Genomic DNA, 24,656 nt, shown 5'->3' on the forward strand with positions numbered 1-24,656 from the left:
ATAAAATGCTCTCAGGTAGGAAGAGATTTTATTTAGGAACTTCAAAATACATTTTTCTGTAATTAATAATGCATTTAGTTCAAATACCTAATAAACATGTGGAAGAAAGGATTTGCTTTTGAATCTTTATTTTTTAAAAAATATATATATTTGATGAATTTATTGCAAGAATACTGAGAAATCAATGTCCATCCTGTCAGGCATGGCAGAAACATTTTTGGAAGGCATTGAGAGTGTCTGAGGAAGCGTTGAAAGTGTCTGAGGAAACATAGGAAAGCAGTGAAGGAATATTAGTTAGGAGGATAAGCTGGGGTTACCATCCTAGCAGTGAGGCTTGGATGTGTGTTTGTCATGACAGAGAAGAGGGACTTAAAGGAATGTAGTGTGGTTAGCTAAGCACTAAAGTGGCCACTTTATGTGTAGGATGGATTAGAAGAAAACACAAAGACTGAGAATTGCCCCACACAGCTTTAGGCAGCTCCTATAGAGGCACCTCGAGAGGGAGTTTAACTGTCCAAAGTTCTCTTTTTTATTTAGTAGGCTGTAGAGATTGTTTAGAGCAATTACTCTGCTAATTTCGGCAGCCCCTTTGGATGCAATGGATCTGAGCCTCAAAGGCTTAATAAAACTTCATTAAAATATGTGGCCCTTTCCATTAAGGTCTGTGGGAGTTCTTCACTTGGATCCTACTAGGAAATTTATAGTCAGAGCATGGAGGAACAGCTTCTGGAGTGTGGATATTTCTATGGTAAACAAGAAAGTAAATCCCTTTTTTCAGAGAGTATTCACAACCAGCCTTTGGATTGTTGTTGTAAACTTTAAAGAATCCCAAAAGACATAGACACAATGATTTTCCTTTGCAAATATTCTGTAATGAACAAATGATCAAAGAAGCTAGAGGAAATTTATTATGAATTGCACTGTCAGGAAAGAATATCTTTAGTTACACTTTAGTAACTAGAGGTTTTCTCTCCATATTAAATTAATAAACTACATTAACTATAAAATTATTCACAAAGGTCTGTTGCAAATTTTACTCTCCTCAGAGATATTTTTCAAGTATTTTGAAGTCATTTAAAATAATCTTAAATAGTAACAGAGAACAAAGTATATATAGCAGCTGTTGAAATGAGTTATATATTAAGTGTTCCTCTGTGCCCAATGATGAATCTTGAAGAAAATCAGGTTAACTCCATAATATTAAAACATTGTTCTGTAGATTGTGTGTTGYTCTCCCCCTCTTTGTTTCCTTTTCAGCATAAAGAAAGATCGGAATAGCAGTTACTGTCATTATGGCCTACAAATGAAAGTGTAAGAGCTAGGCAGCATTGTATCTGCATTCAAAGTGTTGCACAGACATTGAATGACAATTTTTCACAGCTCTTGTGARATGGATAAATAAGATTTAGCCCAGTGAGGCAAGTGGTCTGGAACCACAAGGGCATTTCAGTGGTAAAAGAACAATTAATAGAAGAAGAGAACTGGAGAAAAAAATTAAAATGGCCTTGGATCTGATGCATGACATTAGCACAATCCTCTGTTTATCATCAACCAGATGAAATATTAGCTCCTATTGTTTTTACTCTATTCTGCCTAAATATGATGAATTGGTGTACAGCACAAATTAAYTGACATAATAGTTTATGGACTTTCCTAATAGTGTGCTCATTTATCTTTTTTAATGCTCTTCAGTGACAGATAATATTAGGCTGTTAAGAGTCACAGTGCAAAATGTGGAACAGAAGACAAGATTGCACCAGTAAAGTCTTTTAAAATATTTTCTGTACCTTGAAGAGTTTTTGAGATGCTTTCTTTTGCATCTAGATGCTTTGTGTGAGAAAGAACCATGACAAATATGAAGAAGATTGGTTGGATCTAGCATAACAGAGGGAAGCTGTAGTGACACTCAAAGATTTCTACTATGAACTAGACCTAGAGGGGTCATAGTCAGCAATGAAGGAAGAAGAAAAGTTTTTGGAAAAGTTCTTGGGATAGTTTAGAAGAATGGGAACAGTAAAGAGTTTGGCATTGTTAGGATTTCACCTTCTACTAGTAGATCAGTTTAAAATATATCAAAGTACTTCATTGCACAGGGTTAGTGATAGTTTGAAATAAGTTGCAATGAAATTGTACATAGAAGAGCATAAGCAAATTCAGAAACAGAGACTAGACAAATTCATTGCTCAAGCAACTCTAGTCCTTTGTTTGTGAGTGCTGGAGGAGTACTGAGTGAATTTACTGCAGAGTGGCCAGACTTGCAAGCTCTCTCCAGGTATCATCACTTTCTGCCACTGTTGGGCTCAGAAAAATATCTTAGATAAGTCGCTCTTCTGTGGAGAGCATTTCTTATGTGCTGAAATTAGTTTGCACAAGAGTATGAAAACAGTTGGCTTCATATCCCTAAAAACAATTAGTGTTCTTCTTTACTAGGCTGTCAGAAACTCTTTTTAAGAAGTGATGGTTTCTTCCTTGTGTTGCCAGCCCCATTCTTTCCATTCGCCTCTATGCCTCCTGGGAATGAGATACTTCGACCAATCCWGGAGTTAGGATTTCTACAAAGGAATGCAGGATGATAACCCCTTGGGAGCATCCTCTGCAGTGGATCAAGCTACTGTCAGCTTTTAGGGAATGGAATAGTAKAGCTGATCTTAGGTCTCCTATGGTGATAGCAGGCTATGAGACTGTCAGTTCTTCCTGCTGCCTCTGTTCTGCTCTGCTAATTTAATGGGGAAATACAGAACTCAAAGAAATGCATGCCATTGCTGAGGAGGAAGAACCTGTCAAGCCCTCGTCTCTTCTCTGAGAGGCTTGTGCAGTGCCCAAATACTCTTTGCTATTTTCTTCATCCTAAACGCATGCCTAAATTCCTCCCGCAGAACTCAGATAGGTGCATGATTCAGGTCAGTATTTAAAAGTTATTTGGCGTTGTCAGGCTTTGCAAGTGGTGTCTGTCAGAGGTGAATAGGAGCAGTGTGGATTGCTTTTGGACCTATGGCTACAGGTTTTCTGCAAACTGGATTAGAATGTATTTATGTTTTTATGTTTTTAACTGCTAAAACAAACCCAGGTTTTTGGATTAGCCACAATTTATTTAAGGGAGAAAATAGTTTTCTGGTCTAATCCAGACCAATAGTGTGTGCTGCCATGTGAAGCACAGTGCAACTTCACTGGGATACAGAACTCAGCAGGATAAACTGAACAGACATTTTAAGAGGGTTGTGCAGGTATGGATGGAAGGAGAACAGCTGATTTCCTAAGGGCCAGAAAAGATTTTGTGACTGTTTCTTGGTAATAGGGTTTTATAGTTTTATCTATCTTGATAGTAATTTCATTTCCTATTACCTAACAATTTCAAGACTTGGTCTGTGATCTAGCAGCTAGAGCATACATGGGTTCTGTTTCCTGCTCTGCCCCTGCTATGTTATATATCAACGAGAAAGTCACTGAACTGTGGATTGTTTTCAAATCTTACCTAAGTGAATAAAGCCCCGTTGACTGTAATGAGAATTTTCTTCACTTGATTTGGCCTCTGTTTCTGCATTTATTGGCTTCCAAAATGAATGTTTATAAGTACCTGCCTCTCTTTAGGATTTGTCTAGCCTGAAAATGGGCTTTTAGGCTCATAGTAGTAAAGATCAGCTGGGAGCAAAGATGCTGAATATTTACATCTATGTTTAGAATATTCATGTAGACATTACCCAGTCTAGGTTGAAGTRGTTTAAGTAGTAGGTCTTCTGCCCTTTTCCTGGAGGACACCATTCTATACTCTGATAGTTCTCACTGAAAGGAAGGGTTTTCTGATCATTCAGCCTGAATTTTTATCGTTTTCATAGTTTCATTCTGCAGTGTTTATTTCTTATATGGTGTTTACACTCTTAAACTGGAATGTAGTACCTGTATTACTTCCAATTCTTTCATTTAATCTTTCTTTTTCCTCGGTCATACTTGACTGATTTTATTTTTCTCTCTCATCGTAAATAATTTCACTGAATCGAAGTTTTTGCTTCTTTCTGATGTCCTTTTAGTTTATCATTTTCTGATGTTTGAGATGCTGTTGGTTCATTTGTACTTGGTGTTCTAGGTTTTCATTAGARGTAGTAGAGGAGAGACAACAAGGCCACTGCAGTGAAGCTCCTCATTTTAATTACAACTCTCTTATGTCAGCAGAGTTAAGTCATTTCTCCTCTATCTTGCCTGAGACATTTTTCTTTCTCATTAGCTACACTTGACTGGCATCCCTGAAGTGTTTATAGTGCTCTGCACAAAGATCACCTAAAGAAACAAAACATACTGTTTTTCACATAACCTACATACTACCATAATATTTCTCTAGTAGGCTGTTAACTGGTGGGCATAGAAATACCTTGCTTAGTAAAATTATTGTACTGGGTTGATTCAATTCAGTGCTGGATTAAGCTTCATGCTCCTCCAAGGACTGTGAAGCCAAGCTTTGATGTCAGGTTCTTAACAGTGGGGGTTTTGTTTGTTTTGTTTTGTTGTTGTTTTGTTTGCTGTTTGTTTTTTTGCTTAAGATAATAAATTTAGACTTGGTTTCTTTTCCTGCCTCTGATACAGACTGCCTTGAAAAATACTCATCTGTAATCTGCTTCCTCATTTGTAAGCCTATTTATTGAAATAATGTTGTCCAGCTTTGAGAATGTTGTAAGGCCAGATATTTGTGGTGCTGAATGCCTACATTTGAAATGCAGTTTTTTGTAGAATGAAGTAYGTCAGCAGTGCAGATATGTATTGCTATGAATGGCAAGAACTCTTCTGTCATGAATACTGCACTGAAGAGTCCTGAACAGACAAAGTACAATTATGAGAGACAGAGTTTGGAAAGCCTACGAGGGATTTGGAATGGAAACCTTCCAAGGGACTTTGCTGAAGCTTCAAAGGCTCAGGACTTAAGCCATTCAGTAAGAATACAGCTTATACTGTGAGACAGTTTAACATTGACTTGGGGAACCCCACTGCCTATGATACCATGGATGTTTCTGTATTTGCTGGCAGTGTGTAAAACAACTGGGACCGAGGGCCAATGTAAGGCATGTAGGATAGTGCTAGTATGATTCATACCGCATCTGTGCTGCTCTCTCTTTACCTGTAGCTTAGAAGTTGTAAATGATGGGGCAGCTGTATAAAAACAGCCAATTCTATATTACTGTGACCTGATTTCTGTTTCTATCTTCTGCCTTAACTAGCACTTTTGTGTGAAGACCTCTCTGCTTTGACTTGGGAAGGGATTGAAACACCCCAAGCAGCCTGTGAACAATTGAAGGGAGTGGGGTGTGTATTTTGGAGATGGTGGAATCCACAGATAACCTTCATGGATTCTAATGCTGCCATCAGTACAAGAAGAGTCGCGGGGATGGGTTGCCTGTGGATGGTCTGCTTCTTTCATCTAGTMACCTCACTGGAAGGTAAGAGCAAATTTTATATAATGTGTTAACTTTCCAAACATCTTCTGTAGAGAAAACGACTTATTCTCTAGTATACTTATCCTAGTCTACATGGGCTTTAGGAAATGACTGTTTAATGGTTGCTCGCTGTCTCATGAGATATGAAAGATACAGTATTGTTTCTAGGGAGACAAACAACCCCTTATATGAAGAACTTATTGCATTAATAAGCATTTATACTGGATATCTCAGAAGTGAGACAGTCTTGGAAAATAAATCTTTGCTTCTGACAATAAGGTGCTTCTTTATGCTTTGCATATATTTTGATACTTGTGTTCCTGTTTTTGTACCATGTTCGCTTTGTGAAACAGTCCCTGAAGGTTTATGCTGTTCTACACAGCTGTATCCAGTGGGCTGAAATCAGGAACTTTTGACTCTCCCGTTTGAACCACTTGTCCTGTATAAATTCCCATATGAAGGAATGCTTTGCATGAACCAGAAGAGGCAGTTTGTGCTGAGACAGTAGACGAGAGAAAGGAGAGAATAATGAAGACAAAGTAGAGAAAAGATGGACAGGAAAGAAGAGAGGCCAAGGAAAGGGGAGAAGGGAGAACAAGTGGTAGGATGGAGGGTGATGAGTGCAGGAGTAGTGAGAGGGGAGATACGGGAGAGCATCAGAGAACGGTAGACATATTGTAAACAACCCTTTTGTTAGTTCCAAGAGATATCCTTGAAGCCACATGTGYTTACTGAACTGCACTGCTTTGTGATGAATGCTCATCTCTCACACATGAAAGCTTTCAAAAAAAGGAGAGGAGGAAAGGGGAGAAACCAGAGGGGRTCAGAGAAGGAAAGATCTGGAGGGAGGGAAAGGAGAGCAGTAGGAGTGGGGAGATATGAAGAAAAAGAGGATAGAGATTGGGAATGAAAAATAACTTTTAATTAAGTAATTAATTTTCAGTAATTAAGAGGAAGGACTACTGTTAAAACATCCTTTATCTTAAATAGGAAGGGAATAGTGTGTGTGTGGTGGGRTATGGAGGGGAGTGTTGGAGAGAAGATGGTCAATGGAAAGATTTGTTATGTATTTATTATGTGTTTCCTCTGAAATATAATAAAAGCCCCAAGAAGGGAAAGGAAACAAGTCGCTGCACTGGGATCTGAGGCTGTGTCACTAGACCTTACTATTCAGGATTTATCATGGAGGAAGAGGTTTCTTGTGGAGTCTTTGGGCCCTAGGTTTCCTGGGTTCATGAAAATTGCTGAAAGTAAATACCAGTGTAACCCCTTCACTTAACAGAGGACAAGCAAGTGTTACGTATTTTTTTCTTTCTGCGTTTTAGTTCATGTCATTTCATTGGGATTGTAGCATGCAAGATTGTAATTGAAATTCTTAAATCTCTGCAGCTGTATTTATTGCAAAATTTTAAATGGTTTTACAAAATACTGCAAATGTTTTTATGCCTCAGTGTAACTGATGGAGACTCTGAGACAGAGAAAGGAGGAAAAATGTCCATGCTCTCCAACTACAAAATAACTCAATTCCTGTAGAAACTCACATTTTCAGAATTCATTGATCACTCCTTTAAGTTTGTAGTGATGAAAGAATTTAGAGAATGCTACATGATACAACTTCATAGATCATGTGCTTGAGTCACTTGAACTAGAGTGGGAAAGTGAAATTCTGCCTACAAATCAAAAGGTACAAGTGCTGGTGAGCCGCTGGTTTGGGTTGGGAGGTCAGATCCTTGCACTACGACAGTACTGCATGGTCCAAAAATAGCACTCCAAATCTAATTTGCATTTCAGARATACGCGTTTTTGCTGTGGTCAAGGCAAGGAAAGGCAAGGAAAAATTCTACATTAGAAGGAAAAGAAGTCTGATGATAATTTTGTGGAAAGCTTAGGTTTATTACAGACTTGCCTATAAGGGAGAAAATAGGCCARTGGCAGTTTTGTTGATTCATGATTCTGTACAATAGAGTCTTGAAACTTCAAATTTCAGATTTAAGTTGAAAAAAATATAAGGAATATCARGTTTGATCCTTGTTTTCTGGGAGGTTTCTTAGAAGCCTTAGGTTGTGCCTCTAATATAACTCTTACCTCTGAAGAGGTTTGACTCAATGGGAAAAGTCAGTCAGGATAATTTTGCTTGCAAGTGTTCCTGAGGCATTTGAATTTGATTTGAACAGGCTAAAYGTAAATCACTTTTTCTCTCAAATTGAATATTTCTTTTTATTATTTTCTAGTARTGAAAAAAGAACTAGATAAAATACTGATAAAACAAACCTTCATGTAAATGGTTAAAAAATGAAAGGAGGTATGGTGGGAGGGAATAGCCAAAATCTGCAAAGCATATTTATATGCATTATAAAGACAGAAAATATTTTCTATGCAGAATGCTTTTAAGGTGGGGTAAAGACAGTACCCTTTTACAAGACGTGCGAGACTCAGAAGTAAGGAAGTTCTCGTAGGCAATTTAAAATGAACTCTAGAATTTAGGGGGATTTTTTTATGCTTAAAAACAATCATCAGGCTCAACTGTTTTGATACAGATCCAGTGTYTGCACGCACTGATTTCACTAGGAATGAGCATGTTATACAAAATTTTCCAGGTACGATTTTTAGAATAGAGAAAAGCCTGCATGGGAAGAATGAAATAAAGCTGTTCTGGGAAACGGAACACATTTGTAACCTGGTTACTTTGGCTTTATAACAGGAAGCAATATCGCACAGCACTAAAACTGCATTGCCCAAGATTATGACTTTCTTCAAGTGTTTTTAAGGTTTTAATTTCGGGGAAGGGGCTATTATTTTTGAGCTACATGCTAGGTAAAAGGATACATTTTCTGTTTCCTGTTTTTGAAAAACACAGGAAATACCCTGCATGCCAGAATCTTTTCAACATGTTTGGGGAGCCCAGAGTAGAGTAATCTCCAGGAGCAGACAGGTGGAGATGCATGGGACAGGGCTGGATGGACAACTTGTTTGGAAGGGGAGGGAAGCCCAGGTTATCCCAGATGTCCAGCTCAGCAGCTAAACTTGATTTTTTTCCCCCCATAATAGTTTACTTGTTAGTTCTTGTGCTAGGACATCACTGTTTCTAGGTATATGTCATAGCTCAATAATGAAACTGTTCAAGAGCTGCAGGATAGCTTTCACTGTTTGGAGAGCAATAGATGGCTAGTCAGGATGCTACTAAAACTGTTTATATTCAAAGCTAATTAAAGCTTCAGAGAAAAGGAAGAGCTTCTCAGTTAAGTTTTACATTCTTATAGTATGCAATATCTGGGATTATATGCTTCAGTAAAACCCAGACAGACCCAAACTGACATTTTTACTGTTTATAAAGGAAAAAAAAGGCAAAAAAACTTAAGCTTTAAAAATCACATCATATGGTCATCAGAAGCAACCAGTTTGACAGTAATAGAATTACACAGAAGATAAGTTCTAGACTCAATAGTGAGTGTTTGCACAATGAAGCCCTTAAGCAGGGACAGAAAATATATGGTATCACTAGGAAAGTTGTATATAATCATTTATTTAGGTTATATATGCAAAGTTGAAACTAAATATTTAATATAAAAACTTATTATTTCCTGATTCTCCTGCCTTAATTCAGCATTTCCTGAAGGTTTTAAAAGAATTAATGCAGCATTTAAATCCTATCAGTTTCCTAAGAGTTTTAACACAAGAATAGGGAAGGCACAGAGGAAAATGGATAGTAATTCATGAAGCTTGAAAGCTCTGCTACATTGCAAATAACTGTTCCATTCCATATCCTCAATTAGTTGGCTGACATTACTGTCTTTGACAGATGGTATATAACTCCTGATTGGAGTGTGATAATTTCTCCGTGCTGATGACAACTTTGATATTCTGACAGTGTCAGCATTTTGCTCTGACATAGCAAGTAGTTAGAAATTATACCTCATGGAATGCACTAAATACATGTCCCATTGCCTCCAAATTGCTTTCTTGTTAATTGCATGTGAGTACAGAACTGATGCAGGAATGTTCATTACAGGAATGACTTAGCAATATTGTAAAGAAGATTCATCTTTTATTTTAAATTAGATTAATTTGTCTCATGTGAACTGGGTTTGTATATGTTCCCTTACATAAGGAGGCATATTTTATAACTTGGGCTTGTTTTGTCATGTTAGATCATAGCTGAACTATAAAAAGACATTTTTGTTACATAATTAAACAGCAATCTTTATATAGAGTATGAACAAGTGGAGATTTTGAACTATACACAGCTACTTTGGCTTGCTTTTTACTTGTTTAATTCATTCATTCTTGAAGAATAAAATACTTATTACAACTGCATATGTCACTAGCTATTGATATATTTATTTATTTCACCACACTACTGTTTAGTTTTGRGAGAATTCTAGTGTGTTTAGGGAGAATTCTAGTGTATTTAAGGCTTCCTAAAGGTTTCTCTGTATTCTGTCTCCAAGTGGTAGCCCACATTTATATAGTTTTATTTGGTGGGTTATGTGCTTGTCTCTATGCACTCAAAGGAGCACAGAGGACCAATGACAGGCATGGGAACCTGAATAATGGAGTTAAAGAAATGAGCACCCTGACCTGGATTCTCCCAAGTCTATCACAGGACAGTGGTTGGTCCCATTTTCTGGGGATGAAACTCATAAAGATGAGTCAATGAGAAATTCTCTCTGGAGCACCTTTCAGACTGAGGGGGGTTACTACCAAGAGGGTCACAGAATTTACTAAGGGATTCGAGGAAGAGCTTTTTCAGACTGTGCAAAACTTACTATGGATTGTTTAGGGGACAAACCATATGTGGGGAAAGGGAGAGATCAGGGTGGTTTGGGGAGGAACAAAGGTAGGAAAATAGGAGGATAAGAGGATAAAAGGGGCCGATAGCTTGTAACCAGGTTGCTGGTCAGTATGCTTGTCTRGCAATTCCTTGTGCCTGATCAGTGTAGTCTGTCCGGTATTATTAAACTTCATTTCTTAGCCATTTTCCAACCTTCTGGGTGAAGGTGCTCTGTGTTATGTGTGTGCATGGTAGTCTGAGTGCCAGGCACTGGAGTCAGACCACAAGTCATAGGGGCTTATGTGTCTGTGGTGCCAGCAACTGGGGAGACAAGAGTGGATGAAGATCAGGTGCCAGCAATGGGAGTTGGACCAAGGGATGCAGGGCCTGTGTGTCTGTAGTGCCAGCAACTGGAGCGAGTGAGAGTGCGTATGTCAGTGTGTGATTACTAGTGAGTATCAAGTCGGAGTAAGTTAGTGAGCAGGGTAAGTGGCTTGGGAAGCTAGGTAGAGACCAGAGGATCTATGAGCTGGCTATTGGAGGAACTAGGAGGTTCAAGCCAGCTAGTAAGGAAACTGACATCCTGGGGGTCAGCTGAGAGACCTGTTTATATGCAAGTGTCTGTTACTGAGGCAGTTGGAGGAGTCAGCCACTGAGGGTGCCAGGAAGTCAAGACCAGACTGTAAGGTCTAGAATTTGATTGAGAAATGCATTTGTATATGTGTATCTCTCTGCAACTGGAAGCAAAACAATTCAAGGTCCAGCTACTGGGCATACTGAGAGTCTAAGACCAGTTACTGGAGGGATCCACGTTGTATATAAATATATATGTATTTCCTACTAACAGACCTACATCCTGATCAGCCAGAGAGGAAAATGTGATGAGGCCGTTGATGTTCTTTGTGTTTGCATGACTGRTGAGTGTTTTTGTCCGTGCTGATCYGTGTGACTGTGGCTGACTGTTTATATATGTATTGTATATGTGTGTTTGTATGTGTGCCTGTTGCAAATACACACTCAGCCTCACTATTCGTTGGAGCTAGGGGTATGGAGCAGCAGCAGCCTTGCTTCTGTCAGGCTTCTGGATTCAGCAACCCCTAACAATATTATCACACAAGCTCAGAGAATGTTTTATCTAAGGGGGCAGGCTCAGTCTTCCCCCTTGTGCATGCACAAGGCATGGTTGTGCAAGGCAGCGTAGGCCCAGTAACATTTCAGTTATTTTAAGACCCTTTTCTAAGCCAGAGGGTTTTGCTGCTCAGGGCATTCAGCTGCATAGCAAAGCAAACTCTCTGAAAGTTACCGTTGACCCTTGTGCCCCTTGCAAAGACCCTGTCTTCCAATGTACATATATACTTGCAGATATTCAAAATTCAAATAGGCAAGGATTTGACCAACCAACTGTAATTTGACCTTGCTTTTAGGGGGTTGTTGGACCAGATGATCTCCAAGCCTCCCTTACAGTGATTTGGTGATTGTTATCAGCAATCTTCTAATCCCACAGATAAAGGAATTGTTTCTTTGTCTTCTCAGGATCAACTTTCTCCTCGGTGGCTGTAGTTTGCTTAGACCTGGGTTGTATGTTTCCCCCTTATACTGCTCCACTGAAATATGGGCTGATGCTGAGGACAAGTTTTCCTCAATCCAGAAAGCTGGTAGGCTATCTCTACCTTCATAGATGTTATCTCAAGATCAGTCATCCTTGGGCAAATTATCATCATTATTGTACCCAGGGAAACATCCTGCCTGTAACACAGGCACAAAAGTGTCTTGCTGAAAGTGTGGTGTATCCAAGATCTGAAAATTATTAACATGTCTGTCCTGGACAGCCTGGTCTTACAGTGGTAACTTTCAACTTTTCTCTAGCTGACATCATAGTACAGTGCAATCAAGAGACTGGTTCACGACATGACCACAGTGCGGTACCAACATAAGCCTTGAGCATTTTTTTATCCCTCTTTGGTTTGAAAGAACAGGTTCATTGTGAAATAAGAGTGTAGTCGTTTTGAATGTGCTTAAGATAGAGTGTAAATAATCTCTTTGACTCACTGCTGTATGAGATATTGTAGAAGAATTTAGGAAGCAAAATAGGGGAGAATCTCTCATCAACTATTTTTTTCTGGTGTGAACCAAAATAGCAGTCTTAAGAAAATGGAATCTCATTGTTCCAAAATGTAAGATTAAAACAAGAGTCAAGGAAGAATTTTCATCATTTCATCTATTTAAAGCCTCCAGATTGSTCAGATATCCTGACTACTCCTCAGCTTTAAGCCATGGTGAAATATTGCTTGGCTGATGCTCTGAGGTCACCTGGTAAGATGTTATCTCTAGGACAGTCCTAATCTTGAGTCTGATCTAATCTCCGTATCCTTGATTCTGAGCAAGACTGAAAGAGTATAGTCCATTTTTCTTCCAGGCTAGTAAATTCAGCTGTAAATTTCCAACATACCAAAGCTGTATCTGAGAAGCTAGTGGCAAAGTACTGACATGACAGAGTCCAGCCCCCTAGCCCTGACTGTGCAGTCCTAACAGCAGTGTGCGTGGGAGAATGCAAAGTTCCCCCGCTTCAGGGACAGCCTGGGGAAGGATCATGCCTCGAGAAGGTTCGTAAACCTTTCCCAGTCATTCATATCTCAGAGGAGCCATGTGAGCCAGGTTACCCTTGAGTAGGGTAGGGTAGCAGAGCTGCTCAGTATTCCTTGAGGTCTGCTAGGTAATTCTATAAAGGGGGTTGGTTAAGCAGTAAGCAGTAGATCTTTCTAGTTCTGGCAAGCCAGATATTTTACCCTTCTGTTGAAGCTGGGAACTGTGGCAGCTTGCTGCAACTGCTCCTCAGAAAAGCCTAAGAAATATATGATCTCCTGTAGGAATACACAAAACATCAGTTCTGGGACTTTGAGGAAGCCTGAGGCATAGATAAACRTGACTCCATCCCTGTTTTAGGATGAATCTGGCCTGTTCTTTATGTTGCTTAATGTAGATTGAATTCCAAGGAGTGCTGATCAGGACAGTGGAATCAGCAATCTAGTGATCTGAAAATAGCAACTACTAATGTAGAATATCTGCATAAAAGATGGGGCAATCACATCATCACATCCTTAAGAGAATTGCAAGAATTGTTGGTGGTTTTTCCTTTTCCCTTTCCTTTTGTACACAAAGCAACAGGATAGAAACAGGAAAATTGAAAGAAGCAAACAAAAGGAGATTGGTTTTCCAAAATTAAGGGGAAAAAAAAGTTTGRCATGTACAGTATATATCAGCACATGTAAACACCTAGGTCATTTTTTCCTGTGTCCTGCCTATAAACATACATATAAACACTTGCATACTTGCATACCAGTACCTTCTAGGGTGTTCTCAGAGCTGATGTTCCCTGTGGAGAATACTATGTGTATAGCTTGCTATGCCACAACCTGTTCTATATTGCAGTAGTCAGTCTGGTGCTTATCTCCAGTGGCAGATTCATTTACAAGGGAAATGCAGACTAGTTGTGGGAATAAGGTAGGCCTGTAAGGTTCTGTGTGTGCTTTACTCCTGAGCAGTATAATACAAAAGGCTATTTAATAATTAATTTCTGATAAAGCTGAGACTGGAACACAAATGTGCAGCCTAATGCTCAGCCCCAGAGTAAAGTGAATCCACTAGAGGATTAGCTGAGTCGTCATCCTAAAGTCCCACAGACATTTGGTTACAGAGCTAGAAACAAAGGTGTCCTGACCTTGTGTCCGYATTTATACTAGTAAATAAAATGGGCAAGTAAGGCCTTATGGGGAATGGCATAGCCTGGCACATACCATATAAGTTATCTTTCTGTCCCACTCTTTCCAAAAAGAGGGTGTCCTCACTTGTACTGCTCATTATGATAACTCTGGCCCATGGTGTGAATTTACCTACACACTACCTGCAAAATTGTTTGTCCTGACAAAATAATGCCAGCAACTTGCTAGCTATGGCATAGCATGATCATGTGCCAGTACCCAAGACCCTGTCTTGGCCCTGCTTAATCTACTACTATAGATGTAATCTGTCATACTTGATCTCAAAACATGAATGTATATTCTGGGTGTGTGGAAGCCCTCTACAAGAGAAGTGGGGTTTTTGTTTTGTTTTGTTTTGTTTTGTTTTCTCCAGAGAGTCCTGTGAGGGACAGATAAAATTTTACCATGACTTGGAAAAGCACAAAATGCTCTTTTTATTTAATTATTTTTAATGTAAACAGAAATACTTCTGGATACCACCGGAGAAACCTCAGAGATCGGCTGGACCACCCACCCTCCTGATGGGGTAAGCATTTTCCTTGTCCTCTTTTTGCCCTCACCTCTGGTGGGAAGACAAGTATGTAGCCAATTAAAAAGGAGAGACTGGAGCCAGTGAGGCATGGTTTATGTTTTCTGTGCATCTTAACAATCTGAACACTGTGCGTTGTGCAAAAACAGATTGTTAAGAGAGGAGGCTATTGTCTCCTCTTTACTCTCTTTCTTCCCCCTCTTCCTTCAGCAGTACTCATGAGATCTCCAGCRCTCCCATATACAGCCTAACTGTGGTACAGCTGGGTAGGAGGGACTTCTGCTGTAATGTTTTGTTCAGAGGATAGTTTCTCATTTCTATCTCATTTTTTTTTGTCTTGCCTCTGGAGATAGGAAGTATGGGAAGGAGGGGGGAAGATGTGAACTTCTGACATTAAGATCCTCAACACCATATGATAGATTTCCATGGAAACAGACCTCCTTATAGCCTTTAACAGCCCTTCCTTACAACATCATACTTTATTTTGTCTAAACTGCTGTACTGCATGTGCCAGCAGTGGGCTCAAGTCCTGTCATAGATGTGGAAAGGGAAGAAGAAGGCCTGTCCTGTATTTTTGGCACAGTCAAACACTCAATCCCTGTTTTTATTATTCTTCTTTTTTTCCTCCCATATGTCCATTATAGTGGGATGAGGTAAGTGTCCTGGATGACAAGAAGCGCCTGATCCGAACCTTTGAAGTCTGTAATGTGGCTGAACCAGGTCAGAATAACTGGTTGCGTACTCACTTCATTGAGCGGCATGGGGCGCACCGAGTACATGTCCGCCTCCGTTTCTCAGTGAGAGACTGTGCCAGCATGCGTACTGTGGCCTCTTCCTGCAAGGAGACTTTCACACTCTACTACCACCAGGCAGAGGCTGACATAGCCTCTCAGGACTTGCCAGAGTGGCACGAGGGCCCTTGGACCAAGGTGGATACTATTGCAGCTGATGAAAGCTTTTCCCAGGTGGACAGCACTGGGAAGGTGGTAAAGATGAATGTTAAAGTCCGTAGCTTTGGGCCACTCACCCAACGTGGCTTCTACCTGGCCTTCCAGGACTCAGGAGCCTGCATGTCCCTTGTGGCGGTTCAGGTCTTCTTCTACAAGTGCCCAGCTGTGGTGAAAGGATTTGCCTCCTTCCCTGAAACATTTGCTGGAGGGGAGAGGACCTCCCTGGTGGAGTCAGTAGGGACATGTGTAGCAAATGCTGAAGAGGAAAGTACAGCTGGGTCTTCAGGTATTCGGTTGCACTGCAATGGAGAAGGCGAGTGGATGGTGGCCATTGGACGATGCAYCTGCAAGGCTGGCCACCAGCCTGTTGATAATGAACGAGCCTGCCAAGGTGAGCGACTTTTTTGCCCCACTACTTAGGCAGCCCATTCCTTGTTGAATCTCTGTGTTAGTATTTGGTATTTGCCAAAAGGTGACAGATCTAGAAAGTTAAATCATTTCTCACAGAGAACACGTACTAACAGCCTCCTCTTCTCAAACCTAGTGCTGCAGACTGAAGATGGAGGGAACACTTCTTGATTTTAAGAACATGGTTAGAAACTGTATTCAGAGCTTAGCTGAAGCTGTGACAAGAGAAAGTCTTTTGAGCTTCGTCTGCAAAATGGGCAAAAGTTGTAACTAGCCAGTGGTAATGTGGTTCCACTTCTCCGCTAAGTTGCACCATCCTTAAAAGGGAGATGCCATAAGGTACAAGAGCTGAGCCTAGAACTAATATGCTCTAATGGCTTGGGTCCTTTGCTAGTACTGTTGGAACCACTGGTAACAAGAGAAAAGAAAAGCCTGATCATTGGTCAGGGAGCATGCCACAGGAATCTGTGAGACTGGGAGGGTAAGAAACAACCATGATAATGCTACTGCCATGAGACCTGTAAAATGCTTTCTGCCCTGGAGTGCACGGCATTTTGTATAAAATGGTCCTCGTGGAAGTAGAATCAGCTTTATATCACCCAGCATTGGTATTAGGCCAAAATCTGGCCAAACCTGAACAGCCAATCTAATGTCATGACTGTCTTTTTCAGGCTTTAGACAATTGATTAGAACAAACTGCTCTGTATGTTGCTTACAAAGATATAATTTTGGGTATAATGTACTTCTGGTGCTTCCTCAGTTTTGATAAGCATCTATGCTATCACAGGTATCTGTGCCATCATCAGGATCTCTTAGCAATGAAAAGATTGCTCCACTACAATTCAGGACTTTTTTTAAAAAAGAATAAATGTAATGTAAAACCTGGTTTCAAGTGCAGGAGCAATTCTAAAGTTAGCGTGTAGTACATTCAATTAAGACTATGCCTGGGATATTGAGAATTACAAACATTCTGGTTAACCCTCAGTGAAAAATTACAAGATATAGTTAATGGTTGTCTATATGTTACCTTAAATTCCTTTTTCATAAAGTGATTGAAGTCATGCAAAATAACATTATTAAAGCACAGTAGTCTGAAAGTCATGGAGTTCATTGTGCTGGAGGCTTACAAAGGGAATTAAATTTGGTAAGTGTTTTTCGTTTGTTTATGCTTTAAGAATTATTAAAATGTGTGTGCCTTTTTATCCTGCTCATTGTTTTAATTTAGAAATAGCTGGAATGGCAAGTTTCTTTTTTTTCTTTCTCTTACTAGAAGGCTTCTTGGCCAATTCAGGTCTTCTCTAGATCAGTATACATGGAGCTTAACTTCAGAGTTAGTCCAGAGAAGCAGTCTTAATTTATTTGAAACGTCCTTCAGATTTAGATCACCAATTTGCTTAGCCCTTTCCTGTCAACAGAAGTAGTTTTTCTGTGGGTATCCAGACTTGGTGCTGGATTTACTTCCTCAGTGATATGTGCCATTTATACTTGCCTTTTGTTGAATTTGCCATCTCATCTTATGCTGCCAGCTTCTTGCAAGGACTCTTCAATGGATGGTCAGTTTGGTATGTACGCCTCCCCAAATAATACTTCTTCTTTTGCATCAGAAATGTCCTACAATATCATGTGTTTCTAGAGGAACTTAGAGTAGCTAGAGGGACATGGAGTTGTACAGTGATGTTTCCACTCTAGTCGAACTGTGAAAAAAGTGGAGCAAGTCATTTGGAATATGGGCTTTAAATACTGCCTTGAAACTCCAAAGAGGAAAGGGGTAAAACAGTAGGAAACTACTGTCTGTGAAAGAAGGGATCAGTTCTACATGACTTTGAAAGACTTTTGATACTTATTTAGTGTAACTGTATTATAGTTTGCAGAAATCCTGCAAAGATGCAGCCTCAGCTGAAGCACTGTCAATCTTTGGAAAAAATCTAAGTGCAGGTGGTTGCAGTGATAGTGAGTAAAGATTYAGTCTGCAGTGAAACTAAACCTGCACTCATTATATGAAATTATTTTTTAGAATACTATTTAATGTATGGCATGGAATGGATGCATTTCTAGTAGCTAGAGGACTTATATGAATCACAGGACCAAAATCAAATTACTTGAGCAGAAAGATGATCCAAATAGCTCAATTTTCTTTTATTTAYATATACATATACATATATATATATATACAGAGAGAGAGAGATTACACAATTGGAAGGATCCATTAGAGGAAGTTTTTCAACTGTGGTGGTTAGTTATAAGGAAATTATGTGTAATTAGAAGGTACAAATTACAGCCTACAAGAGGCTTTTGTTTAGAATCATAGAATAATAGAATCAGTAAGGTTGGAAGGGACCTCCGRAGATCGTCTARTCCAACCCCCCTGCTCAARCACGGTCACCTAGGGCATGTTAGACAGAGTTGCACCTAGGCGGACTTTGAGTATCTCCAGAGAAGAAGACTCCATAACCTCTCTGGGCAACCTTTTCCAGTGCTTTCACACTCTCACAGTGAAGAAATTCCTCCTCACGTGCTGGTGGAACTTGCTGTCRTTCAGTTTTTGCCCATTGCCTCTTGTCCTGATGCATGGCACTACTGAAAAGAGTTTGTMCCCATCCCCTTGACACCCTCCCTTTAGGTTCCTATAGACATTGATAAGATCCCCCTCAGTCTTCTCTTCCCCAGCCTAAACAGGCACAGCTCTCACAGCAGTTCCTCATAGGGCAGATGCTCCTGCCCTCTGATCATCTTTGTAGCCCTACGCTGGACTGTCTGCAGTAGCTCCATGGCTCTCTTGGACTGGGGAGCCCAGAACTGGACGCAGGACTCGAGATGAGGCCTCCCCAGGGCTGAGTAGAGCGGCAGGATCACCTCGCTCCACCTCCTGGCAACACTCTTCCTAATGCACCCCAGGATACCGTTGGCCTTCTTGGCCACAAGRGCACATTGCTGGCTCATGGTCAACTTGTCATCCACCAGCACTCCCAGGTCCTTCTCTGCGGAGCTGCTCTCCAGAAGGTCAGCCCCCAGCTTGTACTGGTGCCTAGGGTTATTTCTCCCTACGCGCAGGACTCTGCACTTGCCCTGGTTGAACCTCAGGAGGTTCCTCTCCGCCCAGCTCTCCCGCCTGTCCAGGTCTCTCTGAACGGCAGCACAGCCCTCCGGTGTATCAGCCACTCCTCCCAGCTTGGTATCATCAGCAAACTTGCTGAGGAGGCACTCTGTCCCCTCGTCCAGGTCACTGATGAACAAGTTGAACAGGATGGGACCCAGTAGTGAGCCCTGGGGAACGCCACTAGCCACAGGCCTCCAACTAGACCCCACGCCACTGACGACAACCCTTGGGGCTCTGCCTTTCAGCCAGTTCTCAACCCACCTCACTGACCACTCATCTAGCCCACACTTCCTGAGCTTATCGAGGAGGATGTTCTGGGATCCGGTGTCAAAAGCCGTGCTGAAGTTAAGGGAGACAAAATCCACTGCTCTCCCCTCATCTACCCAGCCCGTCATTCCATCATAGAAGGCTATCATATTGATGAAGCACGATCTCCTCCCTTTCCTCCATATGCTTGGTGATGGCATGCGGAATGAGCTGTTCCATCACCTTTCCGGGGATGGAGGTGGGGCTGACTGGCCTATAGTTCCCTGAGTCCCTCTTTTTGCCCTTTTGGAAGACTGGAGTGACATTGGCTTTCTTCCAGTCCTCAGGCACCTCTCCAGTTCTCCATGACCTTTCAAAGATGATGGAGAGCAGCTTGGCAACAACATCTGCCAGCTCCCTCAGTACCCGTGGGTGCATCCCATCTGGGCCCATGGATTTGTGGATGTCTAGCCTGCCCAGAAGGTCTCTAATCCTATTCTCCTCAACCAAAGGAAAGTCATCCTTTCTCCAGACTTTCTCTGTTGTCTCCAGGCTCTGGGATTCTTGAGGGCTGCCCTTAGCAATAAAGACTGAAGCAAAGAAGGCATTCAGTAACTCTGCCTTCTCTGTATCCCTTGTCACCAGGACCCCCGCCCCATTCAGTAGTGGGCCGACATTTTCCCTAGTTCTCCTCTTGCTGCTGATGTATTTGAAGAAGCCCTTCCTATTGTCCTTGACATCCCTTGCAAGACTCAATTCCAAATGGGCCTTAGCCTTCCTCACAGCATCTCTACATACTCTGACTGCATTCCTATAATTCTCCCAATAGTCTGTCCCTTCTTCCACATTCTGTGTACTTTCTTCTTCTGTCTAAATTTGGCCAGGGGCTCCTTGCTCACCCACGCAGGTCTCCTGCCACCTTTGCTGGACTTCTTACTCATAGGGATGCACCACTCTTGAGCTTGGAGGAAGTGATGTTTGAATATTAGCCAGCTCTCATGGACCCCCTTTCCCTCTAGGGCCTTAACTCATGAGATTCCTCCAGGTAGGTCTCTGAAGAGCCCAAAGTTTGCTCTCCTGAAGTCCAGGGTTGCAATCTTGCTTGTTGTCTTGCTTCTTTCCTGCACAATCCTGAACTCCACCATCTGGTGGTCACTGCATCCAAGACTGCCCGCARCCTTCACATCTCTAACCAGTCCCTCTCTGTTGGTAAGGACAAGATCCAGCAGGACACCCTTCCTCATAGGCTGCTCCACCATTTGTGACAGGAAGTTATCATCAATGCTCTGCAGGAGCCTCCTGGACTGATTGTGCCTTGCTGTGTAGTCCCTCCAGCAGATGCCAAGGTGATTGAAGTCTTCCCATGAGCACCAGGGCCTGTGATCGTGAGGCTACTTCTAGCTGTCTGTAGAAGGCCTCATTGACTTTCTCTTCCTGGTCAGGTGGCCTGTAGTAGACACCCACAACAGTTAGCCTGCCCTTTGATCTTTACCCATAAGCTCTCGACTGCTTCCTCCTCCAMCCCTAGGCAGAGCTCGATGCATTCCAGTTGCTCTCTCACATAAAGAGCAACTCCACCACCTYGCCTTCCTGTCCTGTCTTTCCTAAAAAGCACATCTTTCACTTCAGAGTTCTGATCCTCCAAATATTTTTGGTGTTTCCATTTTATTTTTCATTATGTCCTTTTGRTAGACACATTAATTGTATTTTTCTTTGTTCACATAATTGAATTTTTCCTAGCAAAGCCTTTGGGTCTTGTTACTCTTTAATGCTTTCAAGAAAACATAACAGGAGAAAGTCGGATTAAGATTTTTATTTGTTTGATTTCAGTGCACTGTGTTTAGTATAGCAACTTCCTGGGGAAAAAAAAAAAAAAAAAAAAAAAAAGTACCTAAAATGAGATTCTTAAACTCATGTTATGGTACCTAAATATCCAATCATCATCTGGCATTTCTTTTGAAGCTGTGATATACTAAGCATTTCTGAACTCCAGCTTGTTTGTTTCAGTGCAGCAACAATTTAATCTACCATCAAATAGGTAATAATTGGTTTATTTTTTGGATGTTGTTCAGATGAAGCAAGCATTCCCCAAGCTAGAGATTGAYAGAATTTTAGATGGGACAAACTGCACCTGGAGATTGTGCCATTGCCTTGAGAATAGTCCATTCACCTTAATATTTTCTTAATATGCTTTATTTAGTAATTATTTCTGTATTTTAGGTTAAACATAGGTAAATGTGTAAAACCTTAGGACATTACAAATATAATATATTCTTACATCTTTCTTCAAGTAACCCTTTTAGGAGTAGTTTTCTGTTTTAAAGTTTTTGTCTTGGGCAATTTCAATGATCCCAAAATTATTACTCTCTAAAGAACTTGGTTCAGCTTTTTATCAGCTGAAACACAAGCAAATGTTGGGCGTTTTTATGTATAGTTGTTCTGCTCCTGAAATGGCGTGTTGGGGCACCTGTAGTTTATCTTAACTCCTTGTAGATTTGTTCATTAATGACTTCTCAAGCTAGACTTGAATTAATATGTTTAGTAAAATATGCATAACATTTATTAAATATTATTTTTCCAAAATAACAATGTAAAGAAAACAATTACCATGTGCAGTACTTGCTTTTATGTGTTTCAGAAAACTGATTTAAATATTAATGCGAGGTTTGCATTTTTTAAAGTTGCAGGATAAGTATCATGTTGCTATTAAGCTTGCATGGATCCTGCTGATGAGATGGAAATTTGATATATTTGTTGGTTTTAAAYTCTGAAAATAATAGGACACACTTGTAGGGAACTGGATTTTGTCCTTCTTACTGGTTGATACTCATGTCCTTTCTTCCTTACTTTCCTATACAGGCCAATAAATCACTTCCACAGCAGAATTAGAGAAATTCCCTAAGAAATCACGTGTTTATTTGCACCTGCTTTTACTGGTTTGCAGACTTTCCTATTACCACTAAACTTTGCTTTAGCTTGGTTTCTGACTGAATCCTGGATTTCATATAATTTTTACTACTCTGCTCTTTAAATATTTCAAGCACATTGGGCATCCTGGATGCCTCTTGTAACTAAGAAAAAAACCCTTCTCTTAAAAGTTTCATCCTTGAACTTTCTAAAAGACCAACTTACTTTACATGCCTGTATGGCATAATCCTATACAACTGAATTTAGTGGAATTTTTTCACTAATTTCAAGCTGTAATATCAGGCAATTACAGAGGAAAGAATGCTATCCCATGCAGTGAACATCTGAGAGAGAGAAAGAGGACAATAGTCATTCTTTTGATAGTAGATCATGTCCTTTGTTATCTTCTCAGTTTGTAGTGTTAAGGAAAAAAAGCTCAAATATACTGTAAAAACTTTGTATGCAATCTTCTACTTATGTACTTGACCTGCCTATTACTTATTGGTGTGGCCTGATTTACCTTTTATGTCTGTATCTGTTTCCACAAAAGATCTTTTCTTCCTGAGTTATCCTCTACACTACTGCAGTTAAGCTTTAACCAGTAGGCCCTCTGTGAAACAATTTGATCTAGCCTCCAAAAGCAATTTTTAACTTAGATCAGCACAAAACAGAAARCGTGTACTTTGTGTTGTTGCTGCTGTTCTTTACATGATGTGTCACTTATTAAGGACTTTTTGTCATAAAAGTAACATTATAAATAAAAAACAAGTAGACTATTTTTTACAAAACGTATTATAATTTGCATTTACTTTCAGTAAGTCATCATGATCCTTCATAAAGATGGGCTAGATTAAAGAAAAGAGCATCATCAGTTCTGTATTATCTTGATTAGTCATACAGAAATATATGGCATTTATCATATGATTTCCCATATGCATGGTTTGAGGTTTGTTTATTAATTGCTGGACAGCTACTGAATTAAGATAGAGAGTCTATAAAATATTAAATTTAATTCTGAGAGGCTTTTAGACTTTTAGATATTTATCATCCCCAAACAAGAAATAAGTCAATGTAGACCCACTAACTCATGTAAAGTGAATGTGTGTCCATCATTGTCCATCCTGTTCCATTATTTAGGATGTAGGAGGTCATACGACTATGATCTTCCTGTTTCTGAATCTTAGGATGAGAGAATATGAATGAGAGGATGTCTAGAGATGTCTAGAGAATAGATTCCATGTGGATTATGTTCACTCTGAATACAGGCTTGAATGTACTCACTTTCTATGGTTTATTTTTGCATTTACCTAACCATAAAAAAGTCCCCTGAGTTCTCTGAGGTTAACTATTCTTAAGGAAACTCCGTAGAGAAAATTTATAGACTATTTTCCTTTGATTTTGCTCTGTGAGACCGAGAACTATTTTTGTGTTTCAGGAAGAAAATAAATCAAAATCTCCTGCTCTGTCTGCCATCACAAGCAGTACATCTTGACATCAGTTTGCAAAGTCCTGGAACCTGCATGCCTATTTCTTTGAAAAACATCCATTTTGCCCAGTCCCTGTCTCTATTTATAGCTGTAAGAGATGTTTAGGAAAAAGCAAGAGCAAGACATGATACTCCCGTTGAGGACTCCCAGCTTCCAACCAGGATCTTCTGTCTTATTCCTGTGACCATTTAGTTTCCTTAACAGTCTTTGAGGGACTTTTTCAATAGCTTTCTGGAATTCCAGTCACACAACATCGACTAGATTACGCTTTTCCAGAATGCTTTTGACCCCTTCAAAGARCTCTACAGGTCTGCAAAGCACGATATGCCTTTACAAAAGCTTTTTACATTGACATTGTAATTATTTAGCTGTTCATTAATTCCTAACGAAATTTGATATGGACAGATGYGAAGTCCAGCATCTGGCAGGGACTCAGGCTGCGCCCTCCACTCTCCCAATACAGACTGGAAGCTCACTGCCTGGACAGTGGCTCTACCCAGGAATCCTGGCAGACAGTAAGCTAGATGTTAATCAGCATTACACCATGGCAGAAGGCTAACAGCATCATGGGCTGTATCAACAGAACCATAGCCCAGAGGTTGASGGAAATGCTTTTTCCCCCATCGCTTGGCCCTTTTCAGACCACATCTAGAATACTGTGTCTAGGCTTGGTGCCTCCAATGTGAAAAAAAAATGTTCGTAAACTTGCAAGAGCCAAGTAAAGGGTCACCAAGAAGGCTGGGAGCTGGAGCGTGTGATCTCTCTGGAGAGATCAAGGAGAGCTGACTTTAGCCTAGAGAAGACTTAGGCAGGATTTAAGAAGCAAGCTGTTTCCTGATGTGCAAAGCAGGGTAATGACAGACAATAAATCAAAATTGGTCATAAATTGAAACATTGAAGATTTCAAGTGGATATAAGAAAGAAAACTTCCTAAAGGGGAGAGTCAAGCATTGGAATAGGTGTCCAGAGACAGTGTGTAGTCTCTGTCCTTAGATGTTATTCTCTGTCCTTGGAGGTTTTCTAAAGCATCGTATGCCACATACATACACATGAGACAGCTCTGCATGAAGGTTTTCTTTCTTT

General features: G+C 40.4%; 1 protein-coding gene across 3 annotated transcripts in view; it reads left to right on the top strand.

The window, feature by feature from the left end:
* EPHB6 (EPH receptor B6) overlaps positions 1 to 24,656 on the top strand; it is a 78,087-nt gene that overhangs the window by 11,214 nt on the left and 42,217 nt on the right. For all 3 annotated transcript variants that reach the window (XM_085324628.1, XM_085324627.1, XM_085324629.1), the window contains 3 exons: positions 5,205 to 5,423; positions 14,411 to 14,475; positions 15,123 to 15,819. In XM_085324628.1, coding sequence (XP_085180754.1) covers positions 5,330 to 5,423; positions 14,411 to 14,475; positions 15,123 to 15,819 — 856 coding nt within the window. In that variant the 5' untranslated portion in view covers positions 5,205 to 5,329. The remainder of the gene's footprint in view (positions 1 to 5,204; positions 5,424 to 14,410; positions 14,476 to 15,122; positions 15,820 to 24,656) is intronic.

The sequence above is a fragment of the Rhea americana genome, unplaced genomic scaffold (assembly GCF_003343005.1).
Source record: "Rhea americana isolate MKP2758 unplaced genomic scaffold, rheAme1 scaffold_92, whole genome shotgun sequence".
In the NCBI taxonomy this organism is placed as follows: Eukaryota; Metazoa; Chordata; class Aves; order Rheiformes; family Rheidae; genus Rhea; species Rhea americana.